The sequence below is a fragment of the Copadichromis virginalis genome, linkage group LG5 (assembly GCF_057382275.1).
Source record: "Copadichromis virginalis isolate Kocher_CV1m ecotype Utaka linkage group LG5, C_Virginalis_male_GT1.1, whole genome shotgun sequence".
NCBI classification, from domain to species: Eukaryota; Metazoa; Chordata; class Actinopteri; order Cichliformes; family Cichlidae; genus Copadichromis; species Copadichromis virginalis.
Window position 1 is genome coordinate 34,729,103 of NC_140622.1, and position 22,736 is coordinate 34,751,838.

The following is a 22,736-nucleotide window of genomic DNA, read 5'->3' on the forward strand; positions in this document are numbered from 1 at the left end:
TGGACCGACTTACAACAATGCCTTTGTCTCCTTAGTAACAAACAGTAGAGGAAGTTTAAGGGTAAAACTGCCCTGCCCACATTCACCTGCCATAGTATCAGCCACTTTCAATCCAGGAAGTGAACAGTCAGTTGAGACATGGAGGCACACTTTCAACCAGAGAATTAAACTAAACTAGGCTGCTGTTTTCACTCTTATTAACTAAACAAGGTGAGCTGGTTTTTCTTTCTTTTTTTTTTTTTTTTAGAATTAGTTTTTTAAACGGTTTGAATTTACTTAAAATTTCACAAGAGGGATTTACATGTTTGTGTAATTTAACTAAAAAGATCACATCTAGTCTTGTTCAGTCTTGATTTCAGCTAATGTTTTTCTTTCTAGTTCCAGATTAAAAGGCCATGGATGTAAAGTTTACTGCCCTGGCTTACTGCCATCTGGCCCTTTTGTTCAGTGTGGCCCAAACAGAAAATGGGACTAGCACTCCTCAACCAACCTTTAGCTTAACGACCCTTACGACACTAACTCAGTCTGACTCTACTTCACCAATCTCAAATTTGACTGAGGAGACAACACTATATACCAGCACACAGTTGGATAACAAAACTGTCGTTAGCACCACTGCGGCAACAACCGAGAGGACAAGTCACTACCAGACTTCTCAGTCAGCAACCACCTTGACTCCTCTAACAAACAGTACAACTCTGAGGACTACAAGCTCTAGCACTCAAATGTCAACATTTACTGCACAAACAACGGCAGCAATCCAGACCACAGTAGGTAACTCAAGTACACCAAGTACTCCAGTAATTACAACTGAAAATGCAACTCATACTACCATGAACAGAACCAGACAAGGTAAGCATAAGGCTCCATTCTTATCTGCAGTTTTATCAACAACTATTCATTTTTTTTTTTATATAATTTGCTGATTATGGTAATTCTTGCTGTTTTACTTTGTTGCTAGATGTGGGCCTCAATGTCTCTGAAAGGAATATGACTATTGTCTTCAGCACTGTACTTGGAGCATTTGCTGTGTTGTTGGTTTTTCTTATGTTTCACAAATGCAAACAGAAAATACAGTACTTGCACCAACCTCTCAATAATGCTCAATACACAGGTAAGGGACTCTCCTTCATCAAACAATTAGTTCAAACCCTTTTATTTACTATTGGCAATTAAAAATACTAATCTAATTTTAAACAGATACATTTGTGGCAGATGATGACACACTCGTTATTTCTGGAGGACTTTATGATGGCCATCCAATCTACGACAACGTACCAACAGCTCCTGCAGACCAGTCTCAATTCCACCTTGAGTTTCTCCATTAAAGACACAGAGTTTCTATAGTCTGAAATCTACAGTTTAGGAGTGGGTAAAACCAATGTACTGAACTAATGTAACCAATATACTTTCAAGACTGAAATACAACTCCTATGATGGTCTTTATAAGAGAAAAGTGGTCCTTAGAAAAGGAAAATGAGAATAGGTAGGACATGCAAACAAGTACAAAACTGATTTTTGAGAACATTGCTTTTATTTTTACAACACCAGAATACATAAATATATTAACAGAGTAACTTGTAACAACTAGAAATTGTCAAAGATCAGCAACATAACCTTGTGATAGAACATATTAGATTTCACGTTAACATTAAAGATGAGTTATTCCAAACATTAGCACAACAGCAAAGTAATACATAAGTAAAGACATTGACTCTGTAGTAGGCAGAAATTTAATCCTAAACACCCATAAATAAACTTACTAAAAGCTGGCATCTTAACACTAAAACCTTCTTCTCATTAACACTATGTTTTAGTTGAACCATAGAAACATATTCCATTCATGTTTTTGTGTTATTTTTAGTCTATTTGTTATTCAGTCAATCGTGTATTATTTATTCATTCTCAATAGAACTGTATTTCAAGTCACCCACCTCTACCAATATTGTTATTACTGCTAATCTGACCTAACAGCCATACTTAGGCAAAAATCTTCTCATTGGTCTTCTTCTTTTTTTTGTCACAGCCAGTAACAGCTGTCCAACCAGCATCTCTCATTCTTTTCATTGCAGCCAGCTTTAAGGAGTTTCCTGGTGATTTATGAATGAGTGGGCTCTGATTCTGTAAAAATAACACACACATACACACATATAGGGATTTTTAAAAATCAAAGTAAGTATATTATATGCCACTTTGTTGGATCATAAAGGCACATTACCTTTTTGAGAATGTGGAGTTTACATTGTGAATCTGAACTTTTATGTGCAGGTGTATTTGTAAAGGTCTATCAAGACAAGAAACAGAGGAATACACATTAATCTGTCCTAGCGAATTTGCAGAAATGGTAAAATCACATTCACATAACCTGCAAGGTTTATGCCATTATTTTTTTTAAATATTAACAAGCCCCCACCCCCCAACCCGAAAAAACAAAAACAAAAAAACATTGCTTACCAAGAGATCATTTTGATCTGAGCTGTCAGACTTGGGGTCAAGTTCAATGGTGCTCTTTCCCCACTGTGCTGACTGTTCAGAAGGGGGAGTCCTTATTCTGTAGGACTATAGGGGAGTAAATGTCAGTGAATATATTCATATTTTTTCAATTTTGGAAAATGTCAGAATGGTATACTATATTACTTTGATCTTTGTTGTTCCAGCAATATGGTTTGTAAGACTTCTTGGGGTTTTCATGTCTTCACTGCTGATGCACTACAATTCAAAGTCAGTGCAATCATTTATCATAAAACTTAAAGTAAATAAAAGCATATCGATACATGAATTATGTTATAATTTATTCTGTCACTATAGCCATTTTATATATCTACTTTATGAATAGGTTAAATTGCAGTCTACCTTGGATTTTGGTGTTCCACATGATGCTCTGATAAATTCAGTAGCAGATTCCTTAACAACAATTCAAACAAAGTTGTTTCAGAAAAAGGCTGTGGTAATAAGGTTACATTGTACTGCTTTGCACTCACACACAAAGTTTTGCAGTCGTTCCCTACAGCTATAGGCAATTATTAGCAGAGTCTTCCATGTGAACTGACTAAGAGTATCTGGCGCCAGTATTCTCAGGCCCTATAAAAGCTGCTAGCTTACTAATCTCTGAGAGATGCTCTTCATGAATTTAAATGTTTTCTCCAATGCGTAACACCCATGCTCATATTCACACTGCTATTCTTGTTAATTGATGGTTTCTAAATAAATCTGTCAACTCTGGTGCATTTTTAGTTCCCATGGCACATTTGAGACTCTCATTCAAACATATGAATATATACCTTTTTTTACTCATACACAATAAATACATTTAAAATCTCTTTTCTTTCTCTAAATAAAATCCAGGTGAATAATAAACATTATGAATAGCTATAGGGCTACAAATTGAAAGGCTAAAACACCATGTCCACCAAAAAAAACAAACCAAAAAATGGCAATTAAAATCTTCGCAAATATTATGGAAAAATAATAAATGAATCTATTTGTCCGTTTTGATCCACCAATCACTTAGACCAAATATCGGCTGATCCTGACTCAGCTGAATGTTGTTCTGTTTTTGTCTTTACCTATAACCTGGTACCATGGATTATTTTTCTAATAAATACCAGTTCAGCAAATTCAATTGGGGTTCTATTTATTTTTCATAATACCCAAAACCAAGGATGTACTATATCTGAAGTAGAAAAGGCTATTTTGAGAAATCTGTAGTTATAAAAACCTTAATCATCTGATTTTCTAAGCTTACCTTAAACAAAAATGTCTGAAACAAAACGTGCTTAATCTGTTGAAAACATTTTGGTCGATAAAACTCACATATGTTGTACGAGTGGCCAAACTCTGACCATCTTTGCTGTAGGAGGAAGTTTTCTTGGCCTTGAAGAAGTCAAATGTGTGACTCTTTGAAGAGTTCTCTTTTGGAACCTCTGAACTTTTCCCTTGTTTATAGTTTGAGGCAGCTACCTGTAGTAGTACACATACAATTTTGGGTCAACTAAAAGTAATGACAAAGAATGCCATCTAGTGGCAGCCTATGAGCTGCATGCACTGTACCTGTTTGTCGCTCCCTTGTGACAGCAGAGTCCTTTTCACAACAGACATTTCCTGCTTCAGATCACTTGTTTTGTTTCTGAGGTTTTTCTAAATTCAAAGTGTTTGTTACATTGTGAGCTGTCTCTCTCAGAAGTATGACAAACAAACAGCTGTATTCATAAATCCAACATAAACTGATTTAAAGTAGGATATACCTTCTCTCTTGTTTCTGCCTTCAGCTCTTTCTTCAGCCTCTCATTTTCAGACTTATGCTTTGAGAGGTCCAATTCCTGATTTAGAGAAATTTGTGATGCAAATGTTAGGATATGACATATTTTCTGGTCAATCATTATTAGTGCTACTTAGCATGTTTCTTGGTACCAGTGATTTTTCACGAGCAGTCGCCTCCATCTCATTCTTCTTCTTCTCTTCAAGTTCTGCGTCCTTTTCTTGGACCATCCGGTCATACTGGCTCTGGTAGTGACAAGTTGGGTTCATTCCAACACAATATACATGAGACATATTTATCAGACAGCAAAAAGGCCATTATAATAACTTTACCTTATGTTTTTCCATCAGAGTGACCATATCTCCAATCTTATGCTGGCATTTAAGTTCTGTGGCCTCCTTGTTCTTAATGGCTTCTGCTGCTGTTATTCTAAGTTTCTGGACCTACAACACAAATTGGTTCTATTATTGTAAATTCAATTTGAAGGAGGTAAATGTTAATTAAATTGAAATTACAAATTGAAAAATAAAAAAGTAACCTCTTTCTCAAGTTCTGCTGCAAAAGTCGATTTTGACTCAAGAGCCTTGAGCAGTTTCTCATGTTCTTCTCCTTTGAGTTGTTTAAGGTTCTGGGACTCATTTTGAAGGCTGTTGATCTAAAGATTAAAGCAGCATCTTAATTTTCCAGTCTAATACTGATTAGCTTAAATAGTTCACATACGTATTAACAACTGGAAAATAAAAACACAAAGCAAACCATCCCCATACCGTTGTTTCAAGGTCACTGGATTTTGCAATCTCCTGTGCCATTTGTTTCTTAAGCATTTTATTCTGAAAGTATACAAGTGAGGACAATAAATACCATTCCACTCCTTTTATAGCTAGAGTTTCATGGTCATTACAAACCTCTTTCTTGTATTCCTCCTGGGCTTTAAATTTAATTTCATATTGTTTTCTGAGTTTGCACAGCTAAAAAGCAAAGATTTTTTGTTTAGTTCCAGAAAATGATCAATAACAACAGTATTTGCAATTTCACATTTTTCACTCACCTTTGTTTCCACAGCTTTGATCTGTTTTTCTTTTTCTGTGATTTTCACCTGAAGTTGCTCATACTGTTCACACAGAGCATAAAGAAGTCATAATGAACATGTTTAGAATAAGCATCTTTATAAAGCCCTGTTTCTACTAATAATTTAGTTAAGATGCTTACCTTTTCTTCAATTTGCTTCTGCAGAGTTTCTGTTTGTACACATTTCCCCAGGATTTTGGTTTTGACTGCAGTTAACTCATCTCTATTGCATGGAAAATTAATATTTAAATCTCAAAAACTGTGCATTCCAATCAGGAAAAAGTATCTTTAAGCCTCTGAAGTGCATATTCACCGTAAAGTCTTGTTTTCTTCCACCAGCGTTTGAATTTCTCCATCGAGTTTTAATGCCTTCTCCTCACTCACCTGAGTCAAAACAGTTTTCAGAATTTGTGATTCATATAATAAATGAATTAATAATAATACAAATAATAATAAAAATGACAATAATATAATAAAATTCAAACCTTCATGTTTGCCTCAATAGTTTGCACGTTAGATAATCCATTTTCAAACTGCTCTTGAATGGCTGTCTTCTCAGACTGCAGCTCATTAAAGTTTGATAATAACTCTTCATACTTTACTCTTAAAAATGACATAAATAAAAAATGAAACATATTACAACAGCGTAATAAAATATTATATATGCTAATATGATAAAATGGCTGTCTATTAATAACTCACTCATTTTGCAAAATGTCTTTCCTCAGCTGCTCCATCTGAACGTTGCATTCCTTATTTTTCTTCATTTCAGTACACAGCTGTTCCTCCAGCACCTGCACTTTGATCTGCAGGTATATTGCAGAGAAGCAATGCATTGTATATTTCAACCCAATGAATATATTTTACTACCAAACACATAAACAGCTTTCTCTAGTGGATAAGAGGTGAGGGGATGAGAAACAAAATTAAAAACATGTAAATACCTGAGTCAAAGTGGACTTCTCCTGTAAATGTTCTTTTTCCTTTTCAGCAGCTTCACAAGCCTTTTTCAGTGAATCATTTTCAGCAAAAGCATTCTCTGCTTCTTTCTGTATCAGGGAAAAAGGACAAACAATTTTAAGTATCTTTATTAGGCTATCTGATACAGATCGTCTTTTCTTTTTGCGTTATGTATCTATTTATCTACTTATATCACCTTAACCAAGTGGATTTCTTCAGTTTTCTTTGAAAGCTCAGCCATGAGTTCCTCCATTTTAGCTTGAGTGAACTGAATTTTAGCCTTCACTGACTCAATGGATTTAGATTTTGTGTCCTAATAACAAGAACACATATTGTTTTGAAGGTATGTAACAGACTTGGGCATGCAAGGACTGGTTTTAGAGAGAAATCGTACACTTTCCCTTCAAATAAACCGTACCAGTTCATCTTTGAGAATTTGGATTAGGCCATCTTTCTTTGTAGCTTGGTCAAAGGTTTCCCCTGTTGAGTAAAATATTTCTTTCGACTTGAAACCACATCACCTAAAAATATCAACACATGTTATCCGGTGGGACTTACCTAAAACTGTGTTTCTCCTTTCAAGTTCAGTGTTGTTTTCTATAAGTTTATCCTCAAGCTCTTTGGCCCTTCAGAAAAGTAAAAACAAGAATATAATGACATGAGGAAACACTGTACTTTATCTAGAAAACACTGTGAATGAAGGAGTTTAATATACCTCTCTTTCTCTAGTGCTAGTGAAGTCTTTAGCTCTTGAATGGTTGATTGAATGCACTCTAACTCCTCTGCTTGCTGGTTTTTGACTCTGTTGAGCTCCTGTAAACTGAGATCTTTGCTTTGGATGACCTCAGCATACTCTTTTTTACTTTGTTCCAAGGCTGCAGCAGTAGTTTCCTGATTTTTCTTTGTTGGGTTATTAATATTTCAGTTAAAGCATATTGCATGCAACACAAGAGCCCAATTTCAGTACAAAGAAAAGAATCTCAAGATACTCACCTCAGTCTCTCTGCAGCGCTGCTCAGCAATATTCAGTTGTTGAAGAAGAGATTCCTGTTCAGCTTTTGCACTTTTGAGAACTTCAAATTGATGATCTATAAAAGCACATATATAATATTAATATCCCCAAAACAAAGTGTACTAACCTGACCTGAAGTCTGGAAAAGAAATAAAACATTTTCACCTTATACTAAGCACCTTTTCTCATGTTAATGAGCATCTATCCAAATATACTGTCATGACTCTAATACTTCTGCATATTTAATACTGAGTAATATTTAAAAAATGTCTTGTTATGAACACACTGTTTTTATTACCAGTGTAGCAAAGTTTATAAAATCAACATTCACAGCTTATCTTCAGATCTAATTATGATGTTACTTGTTGACTGTTGAAGTTCATTGCAGTGCTTCTGAGTTTCATCGAGGTCCAGCAGGAGTTTCTGTAGTTGGGTTTCCTTATCCTTAAGTTTTAATTGAAGCATGGTTATCTGTAAAGAACATGTCAGTCATTAACGTGTCAAAATTTGTAAAATTTGTGGAAATATATTTCATGCCAAAAGTTCCTCAAATAAACTGATGGAAGGGCTTTTTGCCCCCACCAACCTCTTCCTGTTTTATCTTAAATTCCTGCTGATATTTCTTTTGTAGATGGTCAAATCGCAGTAAGTCTTCTTCGACTGAAAAACAATAAAACATGCTGTGTTGATGGTCAAAGTGTCACTAATTCATCTAGTTCCACTTAAAGCCTAAATACATTTAAGGCATTTTATTGAGTAAAAGACATAACATTTTGGCGTAATAGCGGCAAGAAGAAATGTATATATATATACACCTTTCTGCATCTCTTGCTGATCAGTTTCTACTCGGACACGTAGGCTTTCAAATGCGGCAATCACTTTCTAAATGAAAAAGTAATAAACTGGCAATCAAACCTCATCATTTTACAATGTTTTGGTCAACAAAATATAATAAATTAAAAGCTACTACTGGCAAATATTTTGTGGTGTTTTACCTTAACGCTTTCGTTGTTTTCAGTAAGGAGGTGGTGGGTTTCCTCTCTTTCAGCTTCAACTGCAAAACATTCACAGCAATGTACCGTTTATTTCTGCACTTACTAAAGCTGATAAAGAAAAGTATTCTCCAGATCACCAGAATTTTTACTTACATAAATGTATTTTCTCAACTGACGAGTCAAAGGTTTCCTTGAGTATATTGCACAAGTTCCATGTTGAATTGTTTCTGCATTTTAAAAATTGAGTTTTTAGCATTTCACAATTAAAGGAACAAAACAAAGCTAAATGTAATCAGATCATCATATTTATCTTAGTTTCACAAATCACACATACTTGTTTCTCAGTTCTTCATTTTCACTAATCTGCTCCTCCAGCTTTATGCTGAGACTTTCATTTCCAAACTGCAGACAGAAAATACATTAAAGAATTCAAAGTTATCTCTTCCTGTTGTAAATGTTGTACATAAGTAGATAGACAGAGATAAGCATAAGATCAAATAAGATCAGTCTGTGGGGTACACACCTGCAACTCCTGAATTGCCTTGCGCTGTGTTTCAATTGTTCTTTTGTTATCTTGGAGCCTTCTTTCCTTTTCCACAGTGTCAGAATAAACTTTAACCTTCCAACACTTAATTTTCTCAACTTCATCAAACAGCTTTGAATAAAGCTGACCAGGATTGCAATTATTCTGGAAAACATCCACAGTTTAGGAAGTAAAATGACACACACAGACATATTCATGCTGCACATTTCTGTGCAATAGAAATATTTACCCCGTCTTTCTCCATTGGTTGCATGAGTTTCATCTTCAGAAAGTCTTTAGTGGGAAACAATAATTAGTTTAGTATTTATAGTGCAGTTCTTCTGTTGGAAGTGATAGAACTGGTGTTGTTAAATAACACAAAGACACACAAATACCTTGTTTGGGCGGTTTAGTTGGTGCAACCATGTTTGTATTGGGGAACAGGATGTTTTTCTCTTTGTCAAAGCATTCACTGTAACTCTGGTGGAAAAGAGCAGTAATATTTAATGTCATGTGTGTTAATAATTACTGCCTCATAGAATGCTGCTGACAACACACATACAATGGTCATTGCTAAGGTTAAATAGTTACTGCTGAGCTAGCATAGTGGTGCTTTGAGTTTTTTCATCATTGCTTAGCTTCTAATTATTAACTAATTATAACGAACTATTTATTGACTTACAGGTTGCAATGCTTTCATGAAATTGCCTCTGTCTTCAACTATTTCTTGAGGTTGAACCGCAGATATTGGTCCGTTATTCACCCTGGGAGGCACCAACAGCTTGAAGCTAAAACGCTGATCTCTCTCCATTCTGGAATAGCCATACAGCAATAACCTAGTTATTTAATAATGCGGTGTTTTAAACCAAGACATCGTTAATAAACACCACAGAAATGCCAGAAGACTACAAATAACTATTATCTTCCCTTTTTACCTAATATTCACAAGTCAAATAACCCTAAACATTAGCTGGTTAGCTAACAGTAATTAGCTTTTTTATTTGTGAGTCAACTAGGCTCGCAGACAACAGCTAACAGTTACCTCCGGTATATTAGAGCAGCGTTAATTCCCACAAAATACAAGATAAAAAACCAATAATAATAGTCAGTAGTTTAGAATGTTACTTAATAAACATCAATGTGGTAATTTACTAGGTACTACGTGTAAACTATGACATTTTTTTTAAACGTTACCTGTTAAACTTGGTTAACGGTTATAACGCGACCACCCTGCACGAGGCGAGGAAGGACTCTTGCCCAACTGTTTAAGTGAAGACTATTCTTGTGTCGTTCAGGTTTATTTAAATATCATACTTTATTTTTTTATTATCTTATTTTTCTTCTTCTTCTTGATGATAATAATAATAATAATAATAATAATATAAGAATAATGTTTGTGGTAGCAGTGGTATATACACAAAATTAAGTTGTTTTTTTGGTGGGCGGATGCTGTGTCCCTTTAATTAATATTTAATGTGTAAAATTGGCAAAATAAAGCAAAATTTTATATTATAAAATGAAAAATGAAGGTAATACGTTATAGTCAAGGGTCTAATTTAGCACAGATATGCAGTTGGAGGTGATATATGTCATATAAGAACAGCACTTTGTATCTTTGAAACCATCAATCAGTTTGGTACATAGTGGAGAATATTAATTATTCTCTGAACTCTTGTATCAAAACTGATATGTAAAAAATATTACAAACAAAATAATAATGTAGAATTATTCTTTTTTTCCTGACGTTAAGATTTAATTTTTAAATAAATTATGTTAGCACATAACAAAAATATCATACCATATTTCTATCTTAGATTCAAGAAAAAACAAGACACAGTGGAGTATTACATCCTTGTTAAACAGCCTTTTATTTGACTTTTTCCACAAAATTCCTTTTTTTGCAGTCAGTGGCATGTTTTCCATCATAAGGCAAACCGCTAAACATCAGAATTATTTTATAATTGGCATAATGCATTATCAACAATGAACCAGAAAAAAATAACATTTAAAAGAATTTAGAATGAGAATGAATGTGCTTATGGAATAAACAAAGTGGCATGGGTGATACTTCTGAAAGTTAAAAAAAAATTGCACTTTGCTGTGATGTGCTTGGAAAGCTCATGCTGTCTTATAAATGTCGTGAGAGAGAAGTGAGAAAAGAGAAAGTGTCTCTTAAAAATAAAGCTTTCTACTGGTAACAGCAAACAAACGAGAGCAAAACACTTTCATTATGTGATTGTACATTTCAGAAGGTTAACATGCTAAAGGAAATAAAGTTATAAAGAATGTTATAATGATTATTACCAATAAGACAGACGTAATTTAAATTGCTTATTTACTATATTTATGAGGTTTAAGTATAAATATAAGAGGTATATATTTAATGAGGATTGTGTATTTGTGTTTAAAGGACTTTTATAATTGTGGCTATGAGTTCTATGGTGGGCTTCAAAAACAATGCATAATCAAACTGATGAGGAATTAATGCTATTGTTGCCTGTTGAAAAAGCATGTTTCTTTTGATGAAAAATTACCTCACTAAGGACAATAAATTGACCCATGTTGTAAATTGACTTGATGCAGGACTTTATACAGTGTCCTCTGTATTCCTAGCTTCTGCCACCTCTTTGGCAGCATTGTCCCTGTTGGACTTTTGTTCTCCAACTCCCACCACTCCTCTCCTCTCCTCCTTTTTTTTCTCTTTGTCCAGCAGCCGATAGTTCAGCCCCATTCCTGCAAACAGGAAGACACTAGCAACTATGAGGATGATCCCACAGCCTTGGTAGGTGTACTTGTAATCATGGTAGACATCTTTGAACTTCCCTGTGAAGACAAAACGACATCATACAGGATCATTTGTTTCTGTGCATAAACTGTATATAAAAAATGTAAGTCTTGGTTTGTGCACTCACATTCAGAATTGTTCAGATGGATATTTTAGCTGTTACCCTTTGTGTGTTTTGATAGTAGTGCAAGGGCTGGTACTGACTGAAAAACTACAGACCCTATGCTCATGGCTTTTCACTTACAAGGTACTACACTCAATGACATAATGTGCGATAGTCTATTCTAGTGGAACAGTGTAAGGGTCTATGTGTTGCCCCTGTGATGGGCTTGTAACCTGTCTGGGGAGACCACACCTCACGCCCAGTGACAGCTGGAATGGATGGATGGATAATCTAGCAGTCTAAATCAAAATTACAAAATGAAGACAATATTGTGTTGTGTAACAGCTGAAACTAGAGCTTGAGACCATAAACCTATAAGCGAAGTCTTTACTGAAGTAAAAGATTGAGTGACCAACAAGGCCATTTTTTTTATACAGTTGCACTTCTTATTGAGACTCAAGGAGTGCCCTCTGCTAGCCAGTTAAAAAATAAAATTAAGCACTTATGTAGTGGCTTAACAATCCACTGTATAACTTATATATACAAGTGTATTAGTATAGTAAGTAGTTATAGTAAGTATATAGTAAGTAGTTATTATCATTAGTGGGGTACTCACCAAGTAACGGCGGACCTAATAATACAGGACCGCACTCAACAATAGTGACAAGCCCAACAGCACTGGAGAAACGCTGCGTTCCGACTAGGTCCATTAACGTCTCGAACAGCACTGCACTCAGCCAGCCAAAAGCAAACCCAAAGAAGATGGCATAAATGGTAAAGCCTGTATAATCTTCTGATATTGGAGCTAGGACATGACACACGCCGTTGTACAGTACTGAAGCAGCAAAGAAGTACTGTATCCTGGAACGGACCCACTTGGTATTGGCCACCATGCCCATTGAGGGTCGGGCAAACATGTCAACAAAAGCGAGGATAGACAGTAAAAAAGCTGCCTTCTCTTTGGCAATGTGTTTACTCTTGGCATAATTAGAGAGGAACACCAGCGGTGCAAAGAGGCCAAAAAACATGACAATATTTCCCACTATGTAGAGCAAAAAGCCACGGTGCTTGAACAAAGTGAGGTCGATAAAGCTGTTAATGGTCTGCAACACAGTCTTCCTCTCTGTGGTCTTCTCTGCAGGCTTGGGTTTTGGTCCTATAGGTCGCATGAGGGAACCTGCAACACAGCAGTTGAAAAGCAGGCCACCCAGGATCAGAAAACTTCCTCTCCAGCCAAACTGATCAAAGAGCCAAGTATTAATAGGAGCTAGGGTAGAAAGAAAGACAGGACTTCCAGCCATGGCAAGCCCATTAGCAATAGGTCGCTTGTTGTAGAAGTACTTTCCAATCATTGTGAGAGCAGGGTTAAGGTTGAAGGACAATCCCAGACCTGAAAGATTCAGTAAAAATATGTATAAAAATGAGCATGAAACAGTGTTTGAAAAAACAACAGTGTACAAAAAAAACAAGTTAGTAACAAACAAACTTGAAAATATTAAAAACTAGGTACCTCCAAGAACACCTATGCAAAAGTACAGTGCTTGAACAGATTCACAGAAAGAAGCAGCAATGAGGCCCAATCCTGACAGGCATCCTCCAGCCATCATAACGGGACGACTCCCATATTTGTTAACCAGGATGCTGCTGATTGGACCTGAATCAAAAGAAACAAAGAACAAATATAGTAAATATATAAATATAGCATATATATCATGTCGCTACATGTTTTTCATCTATTCAAAGGCACAATTCTAATTTTAACCACCAGAGGGCTCTAGTGCCACAGCTGTGTCTCAGCAAATTCAAACAACTTCAGCAATCAGTTTTGTCAGTGCTGCACTGCAGTAGATGTGCTCCCAAGCCATTAATAATGCGATCTGTCAGAAAAACCACAAAAGCTGCAATGAAATAATCATTTATTTGATCCAGATATTCATAAAAATTGACAGAAGAATAATTTGTTTTGGAGCTCTTTTTAATGTACTCCAAACACAATTGAAATGATCATTAGAAATATCTCAGCTCAGACAAGCGGGTGGGGGTATTTGTGTGAGTGTACTGGGGTGATTTTCTCACTGGTGTGTACATTGGGGTTAAAATAACACTGAATCTTCTGTTATATATATAAATATATATATAACATATATAAATATTAGATTTTGATACTGGCTATAGAGAAAGAAAGACTGATGTGCAAACAGTAACCAGCTTATTAAGATTCATGCATACTGGATTCAAAATCAGCTCAGGAAAATTGCTATGACTAGTAGACAAATGACTAAAATGCACTGAGGGCTCGGGTTGCAAAACACCATCTCCATCTAAGACATGTAACAACCAGCCTAAATGAGTATGAGGATCCACATGGAAGACACTTCTGCCTTCCTGCCAAATCTCTGCACTAGCCAATGAACCCAAATGGAAACTGACAGTTTTTGTTTAGAGGTTGTCCAGACTCATTTGCCAGCACGGTGCAAGACAAAGGGTTTTTAAATTGTAATGCAGGCAGTCTCCTCACAAACAATGAGTTCTTTCCTTCTGCGTTGCAGGGTGGGTTGCTTATGATAAAAAGGTTGGAGACAAACCAATGTAGAATATTATGAATATAATGAAACAAAAATTGAAGGAGTACAGAGGTACGCAACAGTGGGCTGTTAATGAACTTCTCCTGCTGATGTGTTCTGAATGTTTAACATAGAGATGGCAAGAGGCTCAGCTGTCATCTGCTCACGGCGCTGACAAACATTGCCTTGCTTATTCTCTGTTCTCAATTACTATGCGTAGCTTGCCTTCATCTGTGTATATTTACATCAAACATTTGCATTAATTGAGGGAGTTACACATATCCACGTATACTAAGACACTGCAGCTCATAACTTGTTAGGGCATGTGAGGCTCTAAGAGCCAAGTGAAACAAAAAGAAGTGATTAACAAACATCCACTTTGGTCCATTATGTGTTACAAATAAAAAGCAACACCATGGTAAAGATAGGCAAGTTGAGAACAATCAGTTACTGTTACAGTGTAACTCAATAACTTTAAACCATTGTTCCTGCATGCCTGAATGTCACTCTCCAGAAGCAGCTGCTTGTTAAGTGTTGCTGAACAATAAGCAGCATTGATTTCTTCCACGGGGAACACGATACTTCTGTTGTACAGTAATGAGGACTTAACTTGAATGTGAAGTTTTTGTTCGCCTTAGGAACTTAATACTCAGAGTAAATAACAGACATGTGGCACCTTGGTTTCTTGGGATGTTTTCACCTGGGATGTTTTGATGCAATATGTTCACCATTATGCACACAGTGTAATGCTAGCTGAGTGAGGCCATATTTCCTATTTTATTTTACTGCTAGCAAATCTTACAAACAATTTTACACATAGCCCCATGTATAAAATTTGACTGACAGTGTATTTTATATGGAGCTACACTTCCCACTTCACACATTAGTTTGGAAGACTAAAGCAGCTTTCCCGAAGCTTCCTTGAGACTAGATGCCTAAGTCATCATTTTTCCAGTTCATCACACACTAGAGCAAAGAGAACAGCAGTGTTTTGATTTCAGAGGAGATGGCCTTTTGGGACAAGAAGGACTTCTTTGAACTCTGATCTCTCTCTGTTTATTTATCGTGAGCTTGAAAAGGGCTTTATCGTCATCTGATTGACCAGCCCAGAGTGACATCATGAAGTGTCTCATTCATCTCATCAGTGCAAGAACACAAACAAAACCCCTGGTGGTCTTCCAGTCTCAAAGCACAAGAGAAAAGAATGGGTAGGTGTGCAAGGCTTAAACTCATTCATATGCTCCAGAGAAAGATAATGTTGCAACAGCATTTCAATGGAACACTTGAACTTTTGTTTTGCCAGTTTAATTTTTTCAGCACAGTAATTATGATTATGTGTGATCTCTCTGTGACTGAAAAGCTACACAGTAAGCCTGTATTTCATCAAAAATAAATGATTTTTTTTCTTATTTGTAACAGAACACTAAAGGAATAAATGTAGTATGGTCATGCTAAGAGCTGGGTATTGATTTCAGCTGCTTGTCTTGGATGGTACTGTAGCTCACCTCCGCCGTACGTGACGGCTAACATGATGGAGGAGATCCAGGACACCTGGCTACTTGTCACATTGAAGATCACCTCAATCTCTTTGAAGAAGACAGTGATGGACTTGGGAAATGCATAGGAGAAGCCAATAGAGATGAAGGCTCCAATCACCACCATCCATCCCCAGCCACCCTCAGGTGGTGTGTAGCCTTGAGGACCACCGACGGCTGGTGGCATTGTTCTTCGCAAATCTCCTCTTAAAACTCAAGAAGTTTTACAGATACAATGACTGTTTAGGAGAGAACAAAGTGACAGAGAAAGTCCTTTGATTAGTTGCTTGTAATTCTTAAAACAGTTTAACAAAATGATATTTGTGTTTATGAATTAGAATACAGAAGACCTTTGGCAAACAAGCTGAAAAAACTTTATTTCGTTAAGTGCTTAATAAATATTCAACCCATCAATAAACATAGAAAATTACAAAACATTTCCGTTTCATACAGCTGCACAGTCATTTGTGATACATTGTTCAATTTACTGTCCTCTTTTACTTGAACTTGATATTTTGTCCTCAGCTTTGAAACATTTGACATCAATAAAACATTCTTATATCAGTTTTGTGACTAGAAAGCGTCAGCAATAGATCAACTTTATATTCAAGTTGATCTTAACCAGTATGACCTTGCAAACAGAACTCAGATTTAATGTTTTCAGTATTTCCAAACACCAGCAGTGGTTTTGTTTCTGGCTCACCTCTCTTGTTTAGTAATATTGTTAGTACATTTTACTTTGGCATTGCCTATCATGGCAGCTTCTGAAGAAGGAAAATCAAACTAACAAATTTTCTACCAGAGGCGTAATTTTCACATTTTCACACTGTGTTTATCAAATAAACATTTGCTTTTATTTTTTTTAACCTTCAGTAAGTTGATGTTACTTTTTTTTTTAGTTTTTAGAAAACTAGAAAAAATACACATCAGGTACTGTCTCACAGTCTTGATTTTAATTTTCCTTTTTCCAAAATGTTTTCATGCATTTCATGCTCCTTGGTCTCAGCGCTAACTAGGCTTTTCTATTCTTTGGAAGCCCTTTTGGCCATTTCAGCCCTTTTGGCCACTTCACCATATAGCTTTGTCATGCATTATACAGTACGAACCTTCTATACCGACCTATAACTTCTGAGTAACCCTGCTTTGACGATACCACATGTGTATATGAAAAGATTCATTATGTTGCAAAAGCATTTCCCCAACTTTAATAACTATGTTCAAGATTAAACATGGCATTTCTGGCCTTGCTTTGCTTTGAATTGATCTCTGCATGCATTTACTAAACTCCCACCCGCTGATCTCACACAGTTTCACTTTAGAAATGATGAATACGAGTCCATCTGCAGAGTCAAACAACTTACTGTATTGTTTACACAGAGGAGACTATCCAGAGAGAACATCGATCAGACCACGAACACAGGTTGAATTCACACTGCTCAATAGCTCAGGGCTACGCTCTGGAATGGCTGATGATGTAGCGTTTTTCAGCCAAGGAGGACTTGATTTGGTTGATGAATTGGGTTAGGACTCTGAAAACTTATTGGATAAACCAGTTGTGTGCAGCACGTAGTGAATATTTAATGTTTTAAAGAACTTTTGTTATTGAGCTGGGATTTTAGCATCTGCTGTGCAGCTGTAAATGTGCCTCCTTCTTTATCTTGCAGCAGCAATACACTGAGAGAAATAAGAACTTACACTGCCACTAAATCAAATCAGTTTTGCATATCAAAGAAATAAGTTGTGTGTGTGACATTATTGGTTATCACTAACAAGGAGTATTTGTTTTTTTATGCAAGTAAAAATGCTAAATGACTGTTGTTTTTGAGGAACATTAAATTGGTCCATCAACCAACTGCACTGTGTCTGTACTTTTCATACTTCAATGTTCTGGCCGACTTGTCAACCAGTGAGCATTCATTTATGTTTAGAAACATGCAATTGGGATTTTGGGAGGGCTGCATGGAAAAACTTTTGTGCTGAAAAGCTTATCCATAGACTCTGCACTGACAAATACATACACAAACTGACACAAACATGGAAACAAAAAGGTGTCCTAACTGCAGCTCTGTACTCTGATGATGTTCTCTGCAACCAGCATTAGAAAACGTAACTGTATTAGTTTTCTACTCAAAATAGATATATATTTTGTCATAGTTTCTTTTCTTTTTTAATGTGTTGCTTCCAGTTTAATCTTGTGTTTTCGTATCCATAGAAAGTTCAGTGTTGTTTGATGTTACCTGTCCATTGGTTAGCTTCATATCAAAGTTAATCATGTTTTACCAATAACATTGTGACAGCCCAAAGATTTTTCCATGAAGTGACCACAATACAGCAATATTATTTTACAAAGCCTAAATGTCTAAGTTTGCACCACGTTTTTTATTGGCCTTTCTTAATAAATGCTCCTTTAAAAATCAATGTTGTTCAACACACTGTAGGTAACAATAACATTTGAGTTAGTTTAGGTTAAGTGTAAAAGTTTTTAAAAAAAGGTTTTAACCTTTAATCGATCAAGGAGCCTTCTCCTTTTGGAAACTATGAAATTACGAGAAAAGGGAATGAAAAGATTGAATAAAGTCTAGACTCTTAAACAGGATAATATACCAGGAAATGTTGTTACAACAGAAACAGGACTATCTGTACTTTTAAAGAATAAAAATTCAGCAGTTGACATTAAATGATAAATGGAGGAACAAGTTAAGACAGACAGGACCCCAGGATAGAATAGTAAATCTGCAGAAATAATGAATAAAACAGATAAGTTCTCACTAAGGATTGACTGCCTGTCTCTAAAATAAAGAGCAAAATATCAAATAATTCAGTAAAAACTGCCGAGAGTCAATTCATTCAAGCCAGGAAGGAGTAGACAAACATGCAGAGGTATAAAAACAAACTCCCCTCACGCTGTAAAGGTCTAAATAAAGTAGCCAAAGTGGGCGGCCTGAAAGTGCCACTTGACAACACACATACCAGCACAAAGCAGGGTGGGCTCAGCAGAGGACATCAGCAGATATACAAAAGGATTTGGTGCCTGTGCTTAAAGATGTGAGGCTCAACTGATTTAATTTGAATTCATAAGATTAAGTTTGGTAAATGTATCTCCTTTTCTTAGTAATTAATTTTAGTCTCAACTCTATGTACCCATATGTTGCCTGAATTAAATTGTCAAACTAAGAATAATGAAAATAAAAAAGAAATTACCTTTAATATGGTTGAGAAACCACGCAATTTTAAATTTGTGCCAAATTGGGCTCTTTTGCGGAAGACTTTTCATTCATTCTGCCCGCTTCAGGCCTTTTCTGACCCCAGCTTTCTAGTACCAATTTTAGACAGAAATGAATTTGTCTGTTTAATTATAGATGAGAATAATGTGTTAAATATTTGCTCAGGGATATTGCATTCTCACATAATAAGTATTGTTATAACACTAACAAAGCAATCCATTTTTTATGAATATCCAACTGGAAACAGACTAGTTCTTGAAGTAATTATTTTAAAAATGATGTCTGGCAAATATTATATGTATATCAAGGATCTTACCTTAGCAGGAACTCTTGAACAGGGACAGATGAGCTCTGCAGATAAAGTCTCTGAGGGACGTTAACACAGTGCAGACATCACAGAATCGGACTGAGTGGCTTTGGATATATATTAAAAAAATACAAAAAAGAAACACTACATTTGTTTCACAGACTGTCCACAAAAAATCAGTGAGTCGGTGCCAGGCTACAAGTTTCAACACTGTCACTGTTTCATCTGAATAAAGTAGAGTTCATTCAGTGCCCAGATCAAACAGCTGGACAATCTGGACACGATGGTGCTAAATGGTGAGGCCAGTCAAGATCTTATTGGCTATGCAACACGTAGAGCCATGCCCCTACGGTGCTTTCTCCACCCCTCTGTCATGTGCTGAGCTGACACACAAGGTCAGACTAAGGCCCTGCATACTGCACTCTATAGTATCCATGACTGTATGTGCTCCAAGAGGATATAATAATGCCTGCGCTCCAGAAGATTAGATGCTGTTATCAGTGCCATTCACTTGAATTTTATAGGAAATCAATTTTACAAATATGAAGGACATTGTTTATTCAGCCACCTGAAAGAAAGACTTTTGTGTCATTCCTTGTTGAGCCTTTCTCCCAGATTCCCTGAGGAACTATTTATAAGTCTGTATCAGGGCTTGGGACAGGAAAGGCCTGAGTACACTGGGTTACTGAAACAGCATGTGCTTCCAAAATGCCTTCAAATTCTTGACACCCTTGAAACATTATTTCTTATTGTTAACTTGCTTTGTGTAGTTCACCTCATTTTTCATCCTCCAATGCTTTTTATTGCTTTTCAAACAGAGGATGCAATAGAGCAACACCTACAATTCAGTGTTTTCTCCTGGGCTGGTATTTATTCACAGGAGCAGAGTGTGAGGAATAGAAATGGATTTGGGGACAAAGGCATTCAAATTTGTATCTGCTAGTTTCGTTCAAAGGCTGAATACACAGTTCTTAACAGAGGAACTTTTTCTTTAACATTTAAGTGCATCCTTTCACTTTGAGCCATGCACATGGCATTACTTGAACAATGTACAATTAAGTTTTTGTTCCCACATGAAGTTTAATAGAGGAGTTTTTACTTTTTCAGAGAAACATCTCACAATAAACTGGCACATAGCATATCATCATTGCCATCATATGAGAAATAAAAATAAAAAAATCAAACAAACGTTTAGTTTCTCTACAAGACTGATATATTGTTTTTTCTTGCTTTAAAAAATATACCTCAACAGCTTCTTAATAAATGATGAATGATTTTGTTATACTTTCATGGTCATCATGGAATTAAATAATAAGGACTGAATAACACTGGCATCAATTCAAAATGTGTTATGACCACATCTCTACAACACTCATGACATTTCCAGCTTTAATTGTTCCTTTTGAACAATGTCATTTAGCACCACATAGTAGGATAAAGGAGGAAATGTTGAAAATCACCATATATGACTTGAATTAGCCCCCTCAGGGGTGTTAGCATGCCTATTTTACTTGCTTTTTCTGCCTTCAGTCCAAAAAGGACTCAAGTGATTCTGTCAGATTAAACCACAACATGCTCTTCTCTTGTTGCTTTGACTGTATCTTTTATGTGACCTGCAATAGCCTGTACAATCTCTATGTCTCCTTATGGAGTCCCTCCAAAGAAATAATAGGATTCTCTGTCAAGTACAGAACCTGCCGCCTTTATCAGCATAATCACTCTCAGAGAGCCAACTCTCAACTCAAAGGCTCAGGAACAATGACGTCACACTGTCTTCTATTTCATCCTAGAATATCTGGTTATCTGTGTCTACGTGTCAGACCTGACGTTGCCTTGGGAGTTAATTGTTCTAATCCTATTGTATAAACAGGCAGAAGCAGAGAGGTTCCTGAGCATGATGAGGGGTTTATGTTTACTAAGCTGGCTGCAGGTTATACAGAATGGAAAGCGCAGTCGTGTAAAACAAACAACATTTCAGTTTCAACAGTAAAGTACAGTGTGTTTGCACTCTTAGGTAATAATAATAGCAATTTCAGCCACGTACAGTAAAACTGACTAGCATGCTGATATTGTTGAGTGTGGTCAACGATGAATTTAAACTCTGCTTAATTTATATAATTTTTTTTCACATGCTTGAGTAACTGACGCATGAAGTGAAGCATGATCCCCTGAGTTAAAAAAATTCTTTACTTTGTGTTAACGGAATGATTGATAGATTTAATAATAATAATAATAATAATAATAATAATAATAATAATAATAATAATAATAAATAATTATAATATATAAACCTTGTATAATGTATAATTCTTTTATGAGCTGTTTTGTTGTAAGTCATAATTCTTCCACACTGTTTAGCAGAAAAAAATGTCTGAGGCCACTCTTGGGTTTAGAGAGCACTACAGTAAAATACCTTATTCATTGTCAAAGGGATTAGAATTGATTAGCTCAGCTATGTGAGACACAGCCTATATAGAGTTTTTATAAGCTGTAGTAAGAGCACTATATGTTCTCATTTGAACAAGGGCACTCTCAGACAACATACACTGGCATTGTGCTTTGTTCATTGCTGTGACTGATTCCCAAGACACTGCCTGGTCTACAGTGTTTTCTGTAACCCTTACCTTAAGAAGTGTAACATGTAACTCAAATGGTAAAAAAAAAAAAAAAAAATCTTTTTCTACATAATAGAAGAACCACTTGTACTATACAGTTGGTTATTTTGGAAAAAAAATATAAAAGATACAAAAGATCTGTAGGTAAAACAAACTTTTTTATTGATTTGTCTCCATCAGTTTCTGGTACAAATATTAGTGTGCTCCATTTCTGATTCAGTATACTGGCTTGTACTGCTCAGACCAGTATATAGTGGAATGTTACCATGGCCCACAACAGCTACATAACTAGGATGGAAAAATAACTGCTAGTACTTGCAACAATATTATGAAATTTTCTCTTAATTTGTATATACTTCTTTTCAAAGTTTAAAGACAAAAATGAAAAAGCTTCACTAGTCAACTACATTTTGTATGTCTACAGTGCATTTCTTGGTTCATATCCTGGATAATGATTACAATAGCTACCACACTCGCAGTCACACACAGTTGTTTCTAGATACACCTGACTGCATTAATGTCATAACATTATTTAATCTTTCTCATTTGTACTAAATTGTGCGGCTAAGCTCAAGCCTGACTGTGCATCCTAATGTGAACAAATAGACCAATAACCATGTCTGTGCCAGAGCTCCTGCATCCTGCAGATATTATATTAAATTACAAAAAAGGTCTTTGGTTTGTATTTGAATACTTTGTTACACACTTCTGAGATGCACAGTGTACATAGCAAAACACACCAAAGACTGGTAAAATGATTAGAAGCTACAAGTCTGAAGTAGATTCT

At 35.8% G+C, this 22,736-nt stretch overlaps 3 protein-coding genes and 1 long non-coding RNA gene across 8 annotated transcripts; 2 read left to right on the forward strand and 2 right to left on the reverse strand.

The window, feature by feature from the left end:
• Positions 1 to 71: 71 nt before the first annotated feature.
• LOC146710191 (uncharacterized) lies at positions 72 to 1,977 on the forward strand. The gene is made up of 4 exons (XM_085457522.1): positions 72 to 210; positions 379 to 852; positions 962 to 1,114; positions 1,201 to 1,977. Exons 2-4 carry the CDS (start codon positions 396 to 398, stop codon positions 1,326 to 1,328), a joined length of 738 nt encoding a protein of 245 aa, XP_085313648.1. The 5' UTR covers positions 72 to 210; positions 379 to 395; the 3' UTR covers positions 1,329 to 1,977.
• On the reverse strand, positions 1,513 to 10,075 carry sycp1 (synaptonemal complex protein 1). Of its 3 annotated transcripts, none has more exons than XM_085457517.1 (35): positions 10,011 to 10,075; positions 9,499 to 9,628; positions 9,212 to 9,296; positions 9,067 to 9,110; positions 8,817 to 8,981; positions 8,628 to 8,695; positions 8,447 to 8,520; positions 8,294 to 8,352; positions 8,114 to 8,180; positions 7,885 to 7,958; positions 7,661 to 7,769; positions 7,280 to 7,374; positions 7,002 to 7,186; positions 6,845 to 6,912; positions 6,705 to 6,766; positions 6,483 to 6,599; positions 6,271 to 6,375; positions 6,029 to 6,132; positions 5,812 to 5,929; positions 5,640 to 5,710; positions 5,468 to 5,549; positions 5,307 to 5,369; positions 5,164 to 5,226; positions 5,026 to 5,088; positions 4,797 to 4,913; positions 4,591 to 4,701; positions 4,411 to 4,503; positions 4,245 to 4,319; positions 4,051 to 4,137; positions 3,814 to 3,960; positions 2,854 to 2,904; positions 2,638 to 2,709; positions 2,455 to 2,559; positions 2,219 to 2,284; positions 1,513 to 2,121 (listed from the first exon to the last, which is right to left on the reverse strand). In XM_085457517.1, exons 2-35 carry the CDS (start codon positions 9,625 to 9,627, stop codon positions 1,981 to 1,983), a joined length of 3,135 nt encoding a protein of 1,044 aa, XP_085313643.1. In that variant the 5' UTR covers position 9,628; positions 10,011 to 10,075; the 3' UTR covers positions 1,513 to 1,980. The 3 variants fall into 3 exon arrangements, with proteins under 3 accessions (XP_085313643.1, XP_085313644.1, XP_085313645.1); XM_085457518.1 differs by lacking the exon at positions 10,011 to 10,075 and adding an exon at positions 9,859 to 9,917; XM_085457519.1 differs by lacking the exon at positions 2,219 to 2,284.
• Positions 10,045 to 15,833, forward strand: LOC146710193 (uncharacterized). Of its 3 annotated transcripts, none has more exons than XR_014920543.1 (5): positions 10,045 to 10,111; positions 11,530 to 11,598; positions 11,784 to 11,848; positions 15,339 to 15,476; positions 15,769 to 15,833. It is a non-coding gene; the product is annotated as an uncharacterized LOC146710193 (long non-coding RNA). The 3 variants fall into 3 exon arrangements; XR_014920541.1 differs by having other exon boundaries at positions 10,046 to 10,111; positions 11,527 to 11,598; XR_014920542.1 differs by having other exon boundaries at positions 10,046 to 10,111; positions 11,527 to 11,598; positions 15,744 to 15,807.
• LOC146710194 (monocarboxylate transporter 1-like) lies at positions 10,666 to 15,990 on the reverse strand. The gene is made up of 4 exons (XM_085457521.1): positions 15,774 to 15,990; positions 13,215 to 13,358; positions 12,321 to 13,094; positions 10,666 to 11,639 (listed from the first exon to the last, which is right to left on the reverse strand). The coding sequence occupies exons 1-4, from the start codon at positions 15,988 to 15,990 to the stop codon at positions 11,404 to 11,406; spliced, it is 1,371 nt and encodes a 456-aa protein (XP_085313647.1). The 3' UTR covers positions 10,666 to 11,403.
• Positions 15,991 to 22,736: the final 6,746 nt, after the last annotated feature.

Bases quoted from the DNA above. Each gene is read 5' to 3' on its own strand.
- LOC146710191 (XM_085457522.1), top strand. From the start codon at position 396: ATGGATGTAAAGTTTACTGCCCTGGCTTACTGCCATCTGGCCCTTTTG. The intron at 853-961 runs GTAAGCATAAGG...CTTTGTTGCTAG, and splicing joins CATGAACAGAACCAGACAAG to ATGTGGGCCTCAATGTCTCT. The intron at 1,115-1,200 runs GTAAGGGACTCT...AATTTTAAACAG, and splicing joins CAATAATGCTCAATACACAG to ATACATTTGTGGCAGATGAT.
- sycp1 (XM_085457517.1), bottom strand. From the start codon at position 9,627: ATGGAGAGAGATCAGCGTTTTAGCTTCAAGCTGTTGGTGCCTCCCAGG. The intron at 7,959-8,113 runs GTGTATATATAT...ATTGTTTTTCAG, and splicing joins TCAGCAAGAGATGCAGAAAG to TCGAAGAAGACTTACTGCGA. The intron at 5,227-5,306 runs GTGAGTGAAAAA...TTTGCTTTTTAG, and splicing joins TCAAAGCTGTGGAAACAAAG to CTGTGCAAACTCAGAAAACA.
- LOC146710194 (XM_085457521.1), bottom strand. From the start codon at position 15,990: ATGCCACCAGCCGTCGGTGGTCCTCAAGGCTACACACCACCTGAGGGT. The intron at 13,359-15,773 runs GTGAGCTACAGT...CTTTTGATTCAG, and splicing joins AGCCGTCACGTACGGCGGAG to GTCCAATCAGCAGCATCCTG. The intron at 11,640-12,320 runs GTGAGTACCCCA...TTGTCTTCACAG, and splicing joins ATTAGGTCCGCCGTTACTTG to GGAAGTTCAAAGATGTCTAC.